The sequence below is a fragment of the Morus notabilis genome, unplaced genomic scaffold (genome assembly GCF_000414095.1).
Source record: "Morus notabilis unplaced genomic scaffold, ASM41409v2 Scaffold2235, whole genome shotgun sequence".
Classification (NCBI taxonomy): Eukaryota; Viridiplantae; Streptophyta; class Magnoliopsida; order Rosales; family Moraceae; genus Morus; species Morus notabilis.
The window spans coordinates 79,193-94,625 of record NW_010360708.1 but is presented as its reverse complement, the minus strand read 5'-3'; the positions used below and the strand labels follow the sequence as shown (position 1 = coordinate 94,625).

The following is a 15,433-nucleotide window of genomic DNA, read 5'->3' as shown; positions in this document are numbered from 1 at the left end:
CCACCAAACGCAGTTTCAGTTTTTTTTAAAACTGAAATCAATCTCTAAATAAAACTACCAAACGCATTTTCAGAAATAATTTAAAAATGAAAGTAAAAACGTTTTCATTTTCATTTTCGTACAGAAAACAAAAACGTTTTGGAATCAATTCCAAACGCACCCATTATTTTCTCTCTCTAAAAAGATCTTTAAAAAGTTCACTGCAAAAGGGTCATAACAGTTTTTTTTTCTCTCTTTTTAATGGTCAAATGATCACACAAATAGTTTCTGAAGTTTACTCTTAACACTATTTTGATTGTGACTTTTAAAAAATCTCAGAGTTAGTCTCTAAAATTTTATTATGTTTATGTCTATGTTCTTTTGGTAGTTAGGTGTTAAATATTTGACGATAATTCTGAAAATTAATGACCAAAATTAGAAACGTCTAAAGCTTATGACTAAAATAATACAAAACAAAAGTTAATATCCACATATAATCTCTAAATTTGGCTATTTTTAATTTTGATCCATAATTTATATTAGAATAACTGATTCCACTACTTTGCTGAATTCCACTATCTCGAGGACGCCTCCCTGATTCCACTACCTCCAGCATGTTCTCTTTGTCGTTTTATTATTTTGTTACTCCTTTCTCTCTCCTTTCAGTTATGCCTTAGTGTACGTTGTTATTCTGTTTGTAGGCTATATAATGCCTGGTAGTAATCAATACAAAATCAAGCAGTGTTCATTTTCATTTTGTTTCTTAGCTCTCCTGCTTCTTTTCTAATATGGTATCAGAGTGCCTTCCTTCCGCTAATTAGAGTTGTTGATCCATGGCGCGTGGCGGTGGTCAGCAAAACCAGCAAAACTATTTCAATCCTTTGTCTTCTTCTCCTCCGGAGGCAGCCTCTGCTTCGAGGTCGGTCAGCACCATGGATGACACAAAAGTCCATTCTTCCTCCATAGTGGAGACAATCCTGGGCTGATTCTGGTTTCTCATCCTTTGACCAGATCCAACTACAACACTTGGAGGAGATCAATGCTCATGGCCCTCAACGCCAAGAATAAAGTTGGATTTGTGGACGGTACCTTGCTGAGACCATCTGCGGGTGATTTAACCTTCAATTTTTTTTCCAGATCCAATAGTATGGTCGCCTCTTGGTTGCTTAACTTAGTTTCAAAGGAAATAGGAGACAGCCTTCTCTACCTTGATAGTGTTAGGGATATATGGATCGATTTGTACGATCGATTCCACCAGAGCAATGCACCGCAGATTTTCCAGATTAAGAAACTTTTGCTTGGCCTGTCTCAAGGATCCCTTGACGTTAACACCTACTACACGCGCCTCAAGATTCTTTAGGATGAGCTCAAAGATTTTCAGCCCATACCGGTTTGCAGCTGTGGTGGAATGAAGAGTTGGATAGATTACCAACAACAAGAATACGTTATGCAGTTTTTAATGGGTCTGAATGATTCATTTGCATCCACACGAGCACAGATCTTATTGCTTGATCCTCTGCCTTCAATCTCTAGAGTATTCTCACTGGTTATTCAAGAAGAACGGCAGCGCACTATTGGGTCAGAAACCTCTTCACCGGGTTCCATGGCACTTCAGACCTCCACTCCTCCTTCTCCGTTTGTTAATGCAGCATCTGTCTCTCAATCAAGACCACGGGCGAACAGGCCCAGCTGCACCCACTATGGACTCATGGGTCATATTGTGGACAGATGTTACAAATTGCATGGTTTCCCACCTGGATACAAGCCCAAACCTAAGACAGGCACATTCAGGTCAGGCCCGTTAACCAACCCTTAGAGCTCCACTCAATCCAACTTTTCTCATCAGGTTTCGATGGAGAACAAGTTCTCTACACAGCCGCCATCCCGATCTCAGAACTCCAATCCGTCGGTGGCATCCTTCACTCCAGATCAGTGCCAGCAGCTTATCGCCCTTCTGAGTTCGCAGCTCCACCTTAGTGCCAGTAGCCATTCTGAAGACCCACAGCCACCCGTCTCACATTTCACAGGTACATCCTCTTGTTCATTACATTCCTCCTCTGTTCAACCTTTGACTGCTCAGTGGGTGATCGACACAGGTGCAACGCACCATGTCTGTTCCAATTTGTCACTTCTTTCTTCCCTCAAACCATCACCTGGGGGTAAGCTCACCTTGCCCAACGGCCATCAGGTCGATATCACGCACATAGGCTCTGTCACATTACCGAATTCATTAGTATTAACCCATGTGTTTTATGTTCCTTTATTTCGGTTCAATCTCTTGAATATCACAACACTCACAAAATCTCATAATTGTTCTGTTATTTTTCTATCCAACTATTGTTCTATCCAGGACCTCACTCAGGGGAAGACGATTGGGACAGGTAAACGAGATGGCAACTTATATTTTTTAGACTTAAGAAATCTGAATTATAATTCAATTTCGTCATGTAGTTTTGTTGCTTCCAAGATGCCCAAGCCCAATATCTGGCATTTTCGGCTTGGACATCCTTCCGCTGTAAAACTGAAATCAATGAATGAAAAGTTACAATTACCTTTGTCTAATTCTCCTAATCATTGTCATTGTTCGATATGTCCTCTCACAAAACAAAAATGATTACCCTTTCCATCTCACAATCATTTGTCACCTAACCCCTTTGATTTAATTCACATGGACATCTGGGGCCCTTTTCATACCCCAACGACAGAAGGATATCGGTTTTTTTCTCACATTTGTGGATGATTGCACGAGGTGTACTTGGCTTTTCTTGTTACGAGCCAAGTCTGAAGTTAAAACAGTTTTTCCTAAGTTTTTTTACATGATTTTAACTCAATTTCATGTTGCCATCAAGTTTGCTCATTCCGACAATGCTCCTGAGTTGGTGTTCACTGATTTCTTTGAGTCCAAAGGCATTGTACATTATTTCTCTTGCGTTGACACCCCAGAACAAAACTCTGTGGTTGAGCGAAAGCATCAACACATATTAAATGTTGCTTGCGCCTTGTATTTTCAATCTCATGTACCTGTATGTTATTAGGGGGATTGTGTATTGACAGCAATTTACTTGATTAATCGTTTGCCTTCTCCCTTGTTGGACAACAAAACACCTTTTGAGCTCCTGTTTAATAAGTCCCCCTCCTATGGTCATCTTAAAGTTTTTGGATGCCTTTGCTATAGCTCTACCTTAGCACGTCATCGTTCTAAATTTTCTCCCCGTGCTAGACCATGTGTTTTTCTTGGCTATCCATTCGGATATAAAGGGTATAAACTCCTTGACCTTACCACAAACACCATTTTCATTTCCCGTAATGTTATGTTTCATGAGTCTATTTTCCCCTTTGATGTTCTTGGCTCTACACCAAATCTTGATTTTTTTCATAATCAAGTGCTTCCCTGGTCCGTTTTCGATGCTAACCAGTCACATCCCCCGACCATTCCCCTAAGTCCGTCTTCTTCCGAGCCCTCCTTGGTCAGTTCCTCTCGTCCAAAACGTGCCACCAAACCACCTGTTTACTTAGCCGATTATCATTGCTCCTGGCAACTCTGTCCAACTATTCTTCACCCTCACCTTCCCAAACACCTTACCCCATCTCTTCCGTTCTTAGTTACCATCGTCTTTCCGTGCTTTTAGTCTAGCCATTTCTTCCTCTTTCGAACCACAATCCTTTTCCCAGGCTAATGATCTTCCAGAATGGCGCGTTGCCATGAAAGAAGAGCTGCAAGCTTTGGAAGAGAATAACACTTGGCATCTTACCTCTCTTCCTCCTGGAAAGTACCCCGTTGGCTGCAAATGGGTGTACAAGACCAAATTCAGAGCTGATGGGACTGTGGAAAGGCATAAAGCACGCCTTGTTGCTAAAGGATACACACAACGGGAGGGCATTGATTTCCTAGTCACCTTCTCCCCTGTTGCCAAGTTGGTTACAGTCAAAGTCTTACTTACTTTAGCTGCTATTTATGGCTGGTCCCTCACCCAACTTGATGTCAACAATGCTTTTTTACATGGGGAGCTTCTTGAGGAAGTTTACATGACACTTCCACCCGGTTACCCTTGTCGTGAGGGGGAGCATTTGCCCGAAAGGGCTGTTTGTAACTTGACAAAGTCGCTATATGGGCTACGGCAAGCGTCACGACAATGGTTCTCTAAGTTTTCAGGGGTTCTCCTTAATGAAGGTTTTGTACAATCGGCTGGTGATCACTCACTCTTTGTCAAGCATCGAGGTAATAGTTTCCTGGCCCTCTTAGTGTATGTTGACGATATTGTTATTGCAAGCAATGATCAAGCTGCTGTGAATGATTTGAAATCACTTCTTGCTAATCGCTTTAAGTTAAAAGACTTAGGATCTTTGAAATATTTTTTGGGCCTTGAAGTTGCTCGATCTCACTTGGGCATTTCGGTCTCTCAACACCATTATGCTTTAGAGTTGTTGTCTGAAACATGAAATTTGGCTTGTAAGCCAATTTCTACTCCAATGGAGCCAAGCCTCAAACTTTCCCAATCCGACGGAGACTTGCTTGAAGATCCAACAATTTACCGAAGGCTTATTGGCAAGCTCCTTTACCTCACTATCACTCACCCAGATTTGTGTTACTCGGTCAATCGATTGAGCCAGTTCATGGTTGCACCCGGGGTTCCCCATTTGCATGCTGCGCATCGGATACTGCAGTACATAAAGGGCACCCCAGGTCAAGGGATCTTTTTTGCTGCCAATTCTCCTATTCAGCTTAAGACCTTCACCGATTCAAATTGGGCCGCTTGCTCGGATTCTAGAAGATCCATTAGTGGTTTTTGTGTGTTTTTGGGTACTTCTCTAGTCTCCTGGAAGTCCAAGAAATAACAAACCGTATCTCGCTCATCTGCAGAAGCCGAATATTGGTCCATGGCCAACACCACTTGTGAATTGATTTGGTTGCTCTCCTTATTGAAAGATCTCAAGGTCGAGCATAATGGACCAGCTCTACTGTTTTGTGACAATCAGGCAGCCCTCCACATTGCTGCCAATCCTGTGTTTCATGAGCGCACAAAGCACATCGAGATTGACTGCCATGTTGTGTGTGAGAAAATACAAGCAGGTTTTTTGAAGACGCTGCACATTTCTACTCGGAACCAACTTGCTGATATCTTCACAAAGGCTATTCATCCAACTCAATTTCATCTACTGCTATCCAAGATGGGAATTCACAATTTGTTCTCTCCATCTTGAGGGGGAGTATTAGAATAGCTGATTCCAGCTGTTTCCACTACTTTGCTGAATTCCACTATCTCGAGGACGTCTCCCTGATTCCACTACCTCCAGCATGTTCTCTTTGTCATTTTATTATTTTGTTACTCCTTTCTCTCTCCTTTCTGTTATGCCTTAGTGTACGTTGTTATTCGGTTTATAGGCTATATAATGCCTGGTAGTAATCAATACAATATTAAGCAGTGTTCATTTTCATTCCGTTTCTTAGCTCTCCTGCGTCTTTTCTAATATATACATCACATTGTAAGTTCATAGACGGCCAGATTAGAATTAGGAGTTTTATATTTATCTACTTTGATCTTTATTATCTTTATCTTTTATTTGAAAGTTGTTTTAGGATAATTATAATTATATTAGGATATATTTTAAAATAGGAATTATCTCTTCTAGTTTCTTTAAGAATTATCTCAGCCACTTTCCATTATTTATTACGGCAATTATTATGTTTTTATTTGAAATTTGAGTTCACGTAGGATTAAGGCTAGGAAACGCATTAGCTTATTTAAGGGCCTTATTAGAATTCTACTTCATATGAGAATAGAACTCCAATTCAAAGTCGAAATTGATCATATATATATAGGTGAGGCTCCCACTATATAAGTTTACAAAATCCACCTCAAATGTTAATCTTCATCATATAGTTAGTCATCTCTTTTTGGAAGCTGGGCTCTCTACGTTTTGATATATGTCTTATATGCCACATCTTCTTCTGCTGTAACACCACTTTCTGAGGGGCAACATCGACTTCCTCAAATTAAACGCTTCAAGTCCCCATCGTGCATGATTCTTCAAGTCCTCGTCGTTCAAAAACTAGTGACACATACATATATATTATATGGGTTTCTATACATCTAATTTGTTTATCTCTCTTAATCGTTAGTTAATTATAATTTTTATATTTGTTCTTTTTTTTAATTTTATTTTAAGGATATTTATAAATATCATCGAATGCGCCCATGTGCTGATTATGTATAAGAGTTGGGCTACATAACTTTTGTTTTAAAGCCAGGAAATTGAATACATCGTACTAATTTCTTTATATTTATTTCATGTTGGTAGTGGTTTCAATTGAACTATGTCATAATTGTAAAAATTTAAGTAACAATATAATGCAGCCGTATAAGGTTAGAATTAGGAGTTTTATATTTATCTACTTTCAACTTTATTATCTTTATCTTTTATTTGAAAGTTGTTTTTGGATAATTATAGTAATATTAGGATATATTTTAAAATAGGAATTATCTCTTCTAGTTTCTTTAAGAATTATCTCAGCCACTTTCCATTATTTATTACGGCAATTATTATGTTTTTATTTGAAATTTGAGTTCACGTAGGATTAAGGCTAGGAAACGCATTAGCTTATTTAAGGGCCTTATTAGAATTCTACTTCATATGAGAATAGAACTCCAATTCAAAGTCGAAATTGATCATATATATATAGGTGAGGCTCCCACTATATAAGTTTACAAAATCCACCTCAAATGTTAATCTTCATCATATAGTTAGTCATCTCTTTTTGGAAGCTGGGCTCTCTACGTTTTGATATATGTCTTATATGCCACATCTTCTTCTGCTGTAACACCACTTTCTGAGGGGCAACATCGACTTCCTCAAATTAAACGCTTCAAGTCCCCATCGTGCATGATTCTTCAAGTCCTCGTCGTTCAAAAACTAGTGACACATACATATATATTATATGGGTTTCTATACATCTAATTTGTTTATCTCTCTTAATCGTTAGTTAATTATAATTTTTATATTTGTTCTTTTTTTTAATTTTATTTTAAGGATATTTATAAATATCATCGAATGCGCCCATGTGCTGATTATGTATAAGAGTTGGGCTACATAACTTTTGTTTTAAAGCCAGGAAATTGAATACATCGTACTAATTTCTTTATATTTATTTCATGTTGGTAGTGGTTTCAATTGAACTATGTCATAATTGTAAAAATTTAAGTAACAATATAATGCAGCCGTATAAGGTTAGAATTAGGAGTTTTATATTTATCTACTTTCAACTTTATTATCTTTATCTTTTATTTGAAAGTTGTTTTTGGATAATTATAGTAATATTAGGATATATTTTAAAATAGGAATTATCTCTTCTAGTTTCTTTAAGAATTATCTCAGCCACTTTCCATTATTTATTACGGCAATTATTATGTTTTTATTTGAAATTTGAGTTCACGTAGGATTAAGGCTAGGAAACGCATTAGCTTATTTAAGGGCCTTATTAGAATTCTACTTCATATGAGAATAGAACTCCAATTCAAAGTCGAAATTGATCATATATATATAGGTGAGGCTCCCACTATATAAGTTTACAAAATCCACCTCAAATGTTAATCTTCATCATATAGTTAGTCATCTCTTTTTGGAAGCTGGGCTCTCTACGTTTTGATATATGTCTTATATGCCACATCTTCTTCTGCTGTAACACCACTTTCTGAGGGGCAACATCGACTTCCTCAAATTAAACGCTTCAAGTCCCCATCGTGCATGATTCTTCAAGTCCTCGTCGTTCAAAAACTAGTGACACATACATATATATTATATGGGTTTCTATACATCTAATTTGTTTATCTCTCTTAATCGTTAGTTAATTATAATTTTTATATTTGTTCTTTTTTTTAATTTTATTTTAAGGATATTTATAAATATCATCGAATGCGCCCATGTGCTGATTATGTATAAGAGTTGGGCTACATAACTTTTGTTTTAAAGCCAGGAAATTGAATACATCGTACTAATTTCTTTATATTTATTTCATGTTGGTAGTGGTTTCAATTGAACTATGTCATAATTGTAAAAATTTAAGTAACAATATAATGCAGCCGTATAAGGTTAGAATTAGGAGTTTTATATTTATCTACTTTCAACTTTATTATCTTTATCTTTTATTTGAAAGTTGTTTTTGGATAATTATAGTAATATTAGGATATATTTTAAAATAGGAATTATCTCTTCTAGTTTCTTTAAGAATTATCTCAGCCACTTTCCATTATTTATTACGGCAATTATTATGTTTTTATTTGAAATTTGAGTTCACGTAGGATTAAGGCTAGGAAACGCATTAGCTTATTTAAGGGCCTTATTAGAATTCTACTTCATATGAGAATAGAACTCCAATTCAAAGTCGAAATTGATCATATATATATAGGTGAGGCTCCCACTATATAAGTTTACAAAATCCACCTCAAATGTTAATCTTCATCATATAGTTAGTCATCTCTTTTTGGAAGCTGGGCTCTCTACGTTTTGATATATGTCTTATATGCCACATCTTCTTCTGCTGTAACACCACTTTCTGAGGGGCAACATCGACTTCCTCAAATTAAACGCTTCAAGTCCCCATCGTGCATGATTCTTCAAGTCCTCGTCGTTCAAAAACTAGTGACACATACATATATATTATATGGGTTTCTATACATCTAATTTGTTTATCTCTCTTAATCGTTAGTTAATTATAATTTTTATATTTGTTCTTTTTTTTAATTTTATTTTAAGGATATTTATAAATATCATCGAATGCGCCCATGTGCTGATTATGTATAAGAGTTGGGCTACATAACTTTTGTTTTAAAGCCAGGAAATTGAATACATCGTACTAATTTCTTTATATTTATTTCATGTTGGTAGTGGTTTCAATTGAACTATGTCATAATTGTAAAAATTTAAGTAACAATATAATGCAGCCGTATAAGGTTAGAATTAGGAGTTTTATATTTATCTACTTTCAACTTTATTATCTTTATCTTTTATTTGAAAGTTGTTTTTGGATAATTATAGTAATATTAGGATATATTTTAAAATAGGAATTATCTCTTCTAGTTTCTTTAAGAATTATCTCAGCCACTTTCCATTATTTATTACGGCAATTATTATGTTTTTATTTGAAATTTGAGTTCACGTAGGATTAAGGCTAGGAAACGCATTAGCTTATTTAAGGGCCTTATTAGAATTCTACTTCATATGAGAATAGAACTCCAATTCAAAGTCGAAATTGATCATATATATATAGGTGAGGCTCCCACTATATAAGTTTACAAAATCCACCTCAAATGTTAATCTTCATCATATAGTTAGTCATCTCTTTTTGGAAGCTGGGCTCTCTACGTTTTGATATATGTCTTATATGCCACATCTTCTTCTGCTGTAACACCACTTTCTGAGGGGCAACATCGACTTCCTCAAATTAAACGCTTCAAGTCCCCATCGTGCATGATTCTTCAAGTCCTCGTCGTTCAAAAACTAGTGACACATACATATATATTATATGGGTTTCTATACATCTAATTTGTTTATCTCTCTTAATCGTTAGTTAATTATAATTTTTATATTTGTTCTTTTTTTTAATTTTATTTTAAGGATATTTATAAATATCATCGAATGCGCCCATGTGCTGATTATGTATAAGAGTTGGGCTACATAACTTTTGTTTTAAAGCCAGGAAATTGAATACATCGTACTAATTTCTTTATACCTCAAACTTTCCCAATCCGACGGAGACTTGCTTGAAGATCCAACAATTTACCGAAGGCTTATTGGCAAGCTCCTTTACCTCACTATCACTCACCCAGATTTGTGTTACTCGGTCAATCGATTGAGCCAGTTCATGGTTGCACCCGGGGTTCCCCATTTGCATGCTGCGCATCGGATACTGCAGTACATAAAGGGCACCCCAGGTCAAGGGATCTTTTTTGCTGCCAATTCTCCTATTCAGCTTAAGACCTTCACCGATTCAAATTGGGCCGCTTGCTCGGATTCTAGAAGATCCATTAGTGGTTTTTGTGTGTTTTTGGGTACTTCTCTAGTCTCCTGGAAGTCCAAGAAATAACAAACCGTATCTCGCTCATCTGCAGAAGCCGAATATTGGTCCATGGCCAACACCACTTGTGAATTGATTTGGTTGCTCTCCTTATTGAAAGATCTCAAGGTCGAGCATAATGGACCAGCTCTACTGTTTTGTGACAATCAGGCAGCCCTCCACATTGCTGCCAATCCTGTGTTTCATGAGCGCACAAAGCACATAGAGATTGACTGCCATGTTGTGCGTGAGAAAATACAAGCAGGTTTTTTGAAGACGCTGCACATATTCTGTTTGTAGGCTATATAATGCCTGGTAGTAATCAATACAAAATCAGGCAGTGTTCATTTTCATTCCGTTTCATAGCTCTCCTGCTTCTTTTCTAATAATTTACACAGATTTTGTCAAATATTTAATACTTAATTAACAGAATAACTAAAACTGAAACATAATAAAATCTCATAGACTAACTGTGTGACGTTTTAAAAGTTAAATACTAAAATAAAATTAAAATAAATCTTAAAAACCATTTGGGGGATTAACCCAACGATAAATATTCAGGAATTGCCATGTATGTGTGTGTATATATATTCAATGAGAAGATAAAGAAACTGCCTTTCTCACTACCTCCAATTGAGCGAAAAGAGTGTTTACAAGTGGCATGTTTGTTGGTCAAGAAAAGGCATATATATGCACATATTAAGCTATCAGCGTCTACATCGTATCGGAATCATTTCTACATTGCTTTGCCGCTGTATTAATATATAGGCTCGTTCATTTTGAGAATTCGAGTTTTTAATTCGAGCTGATATGTGACATTTTTTAAGCGCTTTTCACTATAGTAAAAAAAAAAGTTAGATGTAATATTTTCTGAGAGCTTTTTACTGTAAAAACCTAAAATTGAAAACTCGAATCGGTGAAATGAACGGGGTCATAGTGTGTGATCCGAGTTGCGTATATTGGTATAACTTTCCAAAATGGCAATAAATAGATAAGATAAGATCACCATGTATGGACCAGTTTAACTTATCTGTCATCTCTTTAATATCATTTTTCTTTGAATAATATTCGGGGCATCTATTACGGTATGTGGGTGTCACTTGAACAACCACAATTTTTACAGCGTGTGTGATGCTGTGTAATTTAGAACAATTCGTTATAATGTGACGCCAATGTATAGTGTTTTTTTTTTACACGGTCTAAATACAATTTTTCTTTAAACTAAAAAGGATAAGAAATTAATATATCTTATGGGTTTAGTCAAAATAACATTTTTTTAGCGCTTATACAATATACTTTAGATTAGATATGTGCATAATGTATGAGCGGAAGAAATGGATTTCGACTAGAGTAATTTGAGTATTTTTCCTCTGAAAAAAATTAAAATATTTTATTAAAGAATAATTCACGTGCATATAGTTAACCGATTGTGATTGGAATTAAAATAAAAAAGGTTTATTTTGCTTTGCCTACGGAACATATATAACTATTCTGTCTAGTTTAGAATCATGAAGAATACTATATATATAACAAATTAGCAATCAATCAATATGAATTATAAGAACGTTTTTCTTTTCTCTTTCTTTTTTTCGTTTTCGTTTTCGTTTTCAAGTTTGATTTTATTAAATATAGATGCAGCTGTCGCAATCCTTTGGGAGCAACCCACAAGTTTATGTTTGATTTTGTATAGAAATTACCAAAAAAAAAATTATTCCTTTTTCTTTGTATTTTTTAAAAATTTTATATTAAAGTGTGATGTAAAACTGAACCATAAGATTTTATTAAGTTCGGTTAAATTATCATTCTTTTAGTTTAATATAATTTAACATTAATCTAACGATTAAGAGAGTAACCTACCATTAGTAGAGTTATTTTCTTTTTTTTTTTTTTTTTTTGAAATGAATAGAGTTATTTTCTACATAATATCATTAAATTCTCTATTCTTTTTTTGGTTTTCAACCCCCACAAAAGTAGAATAAATTGAAAATTTAGTTGACCGGCTAGCCTACAAGTAATGTGCTAATAACTTGACCGCCCACGAATTGAAATAAGGTTTCTTCTTCTTCCTCCTCTCCGGGTTATAAGGTATAAAAAATATTGTTATGTACATACACTATCAAATTTGATATATAATTAGTGAGAACAGAAGGGATTGACAAGAACACTAGAAAATAAGTAGCAAAAAGATAAAAGGTGGATCTATACTCAAACGAACAGAATATTGTGGAAAACTCTGTGGTAGGGTAAGGGTATGATACTCACACACACACACACACACACACACACATATATATATATATATATATTGTATCATGTATAACAAATGTATAGATGAAAATTAAATTCTTTGTAATTATAAATCTTTGGTTGTGTTTAATAATAAAACAGAAATGAGAACATAACTAATTGTCTAGCTACAGAAACTAACCTACATGCAGCTGATCATTATTCTCCGGCGCACAAAAATTGAACGGCGCCGGAGATGCGGCTCCGGCAGAGGGGGCAAGAGTTGCAGATGGAGAGCCAGGCGGTGATGCAACTCGCGTGGTACACGTGTCCGCACGTGATTCGTTCACCGGTCTCGCCGGAGTAGAAGTTCTCCATGCAAACCGCACAATTAGAATCAACGTTCACCGTTGATATGGGCATGCAGTCGACGACCAAAGGGTTCTGTGGCGCTTCCGAGACTGTTGTGATCTCATGATGATCATCGTCGTATGGGGTGGAATACTCATCGGCCAAAGCGAGAACCTCGTCGAGATCGAATTGTTGGTCGATCATGGGAGAAATCGAAGGTCTGAAGTTGGACTCTGAGATTAGAGTAGCCATGGTGAAATTGGATTGAGAGAAAGAGAGAGGGAAAATGGAGCTTGTGTCGGCTTTTGGTTCTACACAATAGGCAATGTTAGAGTCGAATAGTCATATATAGTGATATTTTTATGCCAATTTTTTCTTTTTTCTTTTCTTTTTTGTATTTATTTATTTATTTATTTACTTTTTAGGATCTTCTATCTTAAGTCGGTAACAGTGTCAATTTTTAATTGTTAAATTTTATCAAATTTATAGTAAATTAAAAAAATATGTTCTAAATTAAAAAAAAAATATACATAAGAAAAAATTTAACAGTTAAAATATAAAAAGGTATCTATAATTCGTTTTTCTAATCTTACGGAAGAAACTCCCTTTATTCTTTTGCTAATAAGAAAAAGAGCAATTTGATAAGGTTAGCTGGTTGCGTGATTGATAAAGAAAACGAGAGGAGGAAAATTGACTTCTTCAACATGCCGATTAAGTCAATTTCTAGATGCCATTGGTTTTACGGCCAACACTTGTATTTATATTTTATGTGGTCCTATATAGCCCCCATGCCTGTCTGTTTTATCCTTTCCTTCTTCTTTTTTTCTTTGTTTTTGTTCCGTTGTAATCATTGAAATAGAAGTCTTAATTCCCTTTTGATTAGACAACTAATCTTATGGGCCCGTCTACAAGTTAGTGATTAAATTACAATGCGAAGACGGCACCGTTTCAAGGGGTAACCAAAAATTGTAGACTACGCACACACGTCGCTGGCTGCAGAATTCGTTGTCAGCTTGTTCGTGCCCAGCATATTAATCAACTTAAATTTAATGTAAATTAAGGATTTTGTTACTAAATGCTTGATCACTTGAGACAAAATTAGTAACGGACACTTTCATATATGAATTAGCAATTATTTGAAGTTTACATATAAAGTCAAATAGTCAATTTATCATTATCATTTGTGTCACCCACTAATTGCAATTGCCTTCCACGTTTGTGAAAAAAGATTAATTTCATAATGCCTCCTGAACTTTATACATTATTTTAATGTCTCATGAATTTTGATAAGGGTATTCCTTTCACTCCTATATGTACCCCAACTTAAAATATCTCATACATTTATTAAACTAACAAATTGATGACATGACACTACTTCTATTTTTAAAAATATCCCCTAAAATATTAATTTTAAATCTACTTACCCCCTGAAATATTAATTTTGTGTCAATTTGCCCCCTAATTTTTTTAAAAGATCCGAGTAAGTTGACACAAATTCAATATTTCAAGGGGTATTTATAATAAAAAAAATATTAGTTCAGGGGGTGTTTTTAATCAATTTTATACTTTAGGAGGTGAAAAACCTAATTTCAAAATTCAAGAGACATGTTGAAATAAGGTACAAAGTTCATGAACATTTATGAAATTAATCCTTATGAAAATCAAGGGCGTGTTTACTAAACGGTAAAGGAATATAATGGGAAAGGTAATAGATTGGAAAGGAAAATAAAGTAATAAGATTAAGGGTCATTGGTTCTTTTTCAAGTGTTTATTTGACTATTAGATGGTGTGATGAAAATCAATCATATTCCATTTCTAGTGTTTACTAAAATTAAGAATACCAATATAATCAATATAATCACTAAAAAGTTTTTTTACACATGAATTAAATAGTCATCGGTTATATAGTAATTCATCAAAAGTAAATAAATAAATTAGACATTCATTTCCTTCCATAAAAAATTAATACTAGAGGGATGTAAAAATTGATGTTCTCTTTTTTCATTTCTTATATTGTATGCGTCCACTAAATCTTAATTACTGATTTTATAAATAAACATATTATTAAGAGAATCAAGCATTATTTTCCCTTTTTCTATACAAAATAAACTTGCCCCAAATGTAAAGTACCTATTCACATAACCATAAAAAAGAAAAAAGTTTTAGCAAATTATTGCTTTATGTTATGTACTTTGGGGAAAAAAGAAAAAAAAATTGCATCTTTTTCTTAATTAAGGCGGTCGGATCACACACAGAACATGTTAAGAAACTTTTTGGATTAATGTTAGTTACTTATTTGAAGCAAATAATTCAATTTGACATTTTCTAAACAAAAAGTTAAGGCATAGAAAGTCGTCCCTCCGCACTTTCTGCCTCTTATTTAAGGACAAGTCAGTGTCTAATCTATTAAGGTTGGGAAACTAGGAAAAAAATAAAAATAAAAAATAAAAAATAAAATTGTGGTTATCTTAGTAATTGTGTCATAAAGGCCAAAAACAAAAACAAAAAAATGGAATGCATTTTGCAATTATGATAATTACATCGAAGTCAAGAAAATATTACTTTCAATCCGTATTCGACGTGTGAGATACAATACCCGCAAAAAATTGAATGGAACTGGGGTTAATTAAAGGAACTTTAATTCCTGAAAATTAGTTACCGCTGACATCAACATATTACATATACAAGACCTGCAAAAATTGAATGGAACCAAGGTTTAAAGGAAATTTAATTCCTAAAAATTAGTTACTGCTAGAATCAACATACTCAAGGCTTATATAAATACACGGACAAATTTTTAATAGTTATATTTTTCGGTAATCACCT

The 15,433-nt window shown here is 34.7% G+C and overlaps 2 protein-coding genes across 2 annotated transcripts; one reads left to right on the top strand and one right to left on the bottom strand.

The window, feature by feature from the left end:
• Window positions 1-812: 812 nt before the first annotated feature.
• LOC112091391 lies at window positions 813-1,339 on the top strand. The gene is made up of 2 exons (XM_024164924.1): window positions 813-898; window positions 991-1,339. The coding sequence occupies exons 1-2, from the start codon at window positions 813-815 to the stop codon at window positions 1,337-1,339; spliced, it is 435 nt and encodes a 144-aa protein (XP_024020692.1).
• An 11,136-nt stretch (window positions 1,340-12,475) lies between these two features.
• On the bottom strand, window positions 12,476-12,859 carry LOC21394166 (E3 ubiquitin-protein ligase RNF181). Its single transcript, XM_010097051.1, has one exon. It carries the CDS (start codon window positions 12,857-12,859, stop codon window positions 12,476-12,478), a length of 384 nt encoding a protein of 127 aa, XP_010095353.1.
• Between the last annotated feature and the right edge of the window lie 2,574 nt (window positions 12,860-15,433).

Bases quoted from the DNA above. Each gene is read 5' to 3' on its own strand.
- LOC112091391 (XM_024164924.1), top strand. From the start codon at position 813: ATGGCGCGTGGCGGTGGTCAGCAAAACCAGCAAAACTATTTCAATCCT. The intron at 899-990 runs GTCGGTCAGCAC...TCCTTTGACCAG, and splicing joins GAGGCAGCCTCTGCTTCGAG to ATCCAACTACAACACTTGGA.
- LOC21394166 (XM_010097051.1), bottom strand. From the start codon at position 12,859: ATGGCTACTCTAATCTCAGAGTCCAACTTCAGACCTTCGATTTCTCCC.